The sequence below is a fragment of the Petaurus breviceps genome, unplaced genomic scaffold (genome assembly GCF_028583685.1).
Source record: "Petaurus breviceps papuanus isolate PSGF00001 unplaced genomic scaffold, PetGlider_PUasm1.0 523, whole genome shotgun sequence".
Classification (NCBI taxonomy): Eukaryota; Metazoa; Chordata; class Mammalia; order Diprotodontia; family Petauridae; genus Petaurus; species Petaurus breviceps.
The window spans coordinates 3,828,195-3,829,195 of NW_027186356.1; the positions used below are offsets into that span (position 1 = coordinate 3,828,195).

General features: G+C 43.6%; 1 protein-coding gene across 1 annotated transcript in view; it reads right to left on the reverse strand.

The window, feature by feature from the left end:
• Nucleotides 1–211: 211 nt before the first annotated feature.
• Nucleotides 212–1,001, reverse strand: part of KLF2 (KLF transcription factor 2) — a 2,485-nt gene continuing 1,695 nt past the window's right edge. The window contains exon 3 of the mRNA XM_069102121.1: nucleotides 212–966. Coding sequence (XP_068958222.1) covers nucleotides 791–966 — 176 coding nt within the window. The 3' untranslated portion in view covers nucleotides 212–790. The remainder of the gene's footprint in view (nucleotides 967–1,001) is intronic.

A 1,001-nucleotide genomic window follows, 5' to 3' on the forward strand; every position in this document is an offset into this window, starting at 1 on the left:
ACACCATTTCTAAAAAGGTAGTAAATCTTGCCGGTTTCTTCCCACCTCCCTCTAAGTTTCATCATTTAAAAAAAAAAAAAAACTAATCCCATTCCTCCACCTCCTTCATTCCACATTCAGTGAGAGGCTTGCACCAACTTTCCAGGACAACTAGAGGTATATCAAACCTGCCAGTTTTCAAAAAAGCCAACTCTGGGCATGCATGGAAACATTCTTTAAAAGATGCAGAACATTTGTTTTTATTTTTTTTAAAAATTGAGAAATCATTTTCATATAAAACAGAAACAGGCAAAAAACGCCCATTTGTCCTTATATATTTACATTATTACAATACTTGCCAAATATTTACATTATCCAACATTTTAGGCGGTAAAGTTAAGGCTATATTTCTTACAAGGCATCAAGCCCTGCACTAGTGTAGACCATGGCTGAGAATGTAAGAATACTATTGCACCATTTTGAATACAAAATTCGTCAAGAAGTAGGGAATCTTCTCAAACCATGCCTTTTAGGTGAGATTGAGAATCAGACAGAACTGCCCGGATTCAACAGTCACTCAGTCCCACTGGGGTCAGCGTCAGGGATTCCGATGCACAAACTTCTTAAGTCTGTGGTCAGGGTCCAGTTAGGGGGAATGCCCTATGTACAAATACAGTCCTGCTGGACGCTAGCCTTTCACGAAAGCCCAATAAATACCAGTCACATTCTGGGAGAAAGGAGTTCAGAGAGGTCCCTGGCTCAAGGCTCAGCATGTAGTGCCAGCTACAGGCTTGCCTGGGGTGGGGCCCAGTTACATATGCCTTTTCATATGCAGGGCCAGGTGGTCAGACCGGGAAAAGGCTCTGTCGCAGAGGTGACACTGGAAGGGCCGGTGGCCCGTGTGTTTTCTGTAGTGCCGGGTTAGCTCATCTGATCGCGCAAATTTCCAACCGCAGCCATCCCAATTACAGTGATAGGGTTTCTCACCTGTCAAGAGATCAGACAGAGGCATTTAGACCATC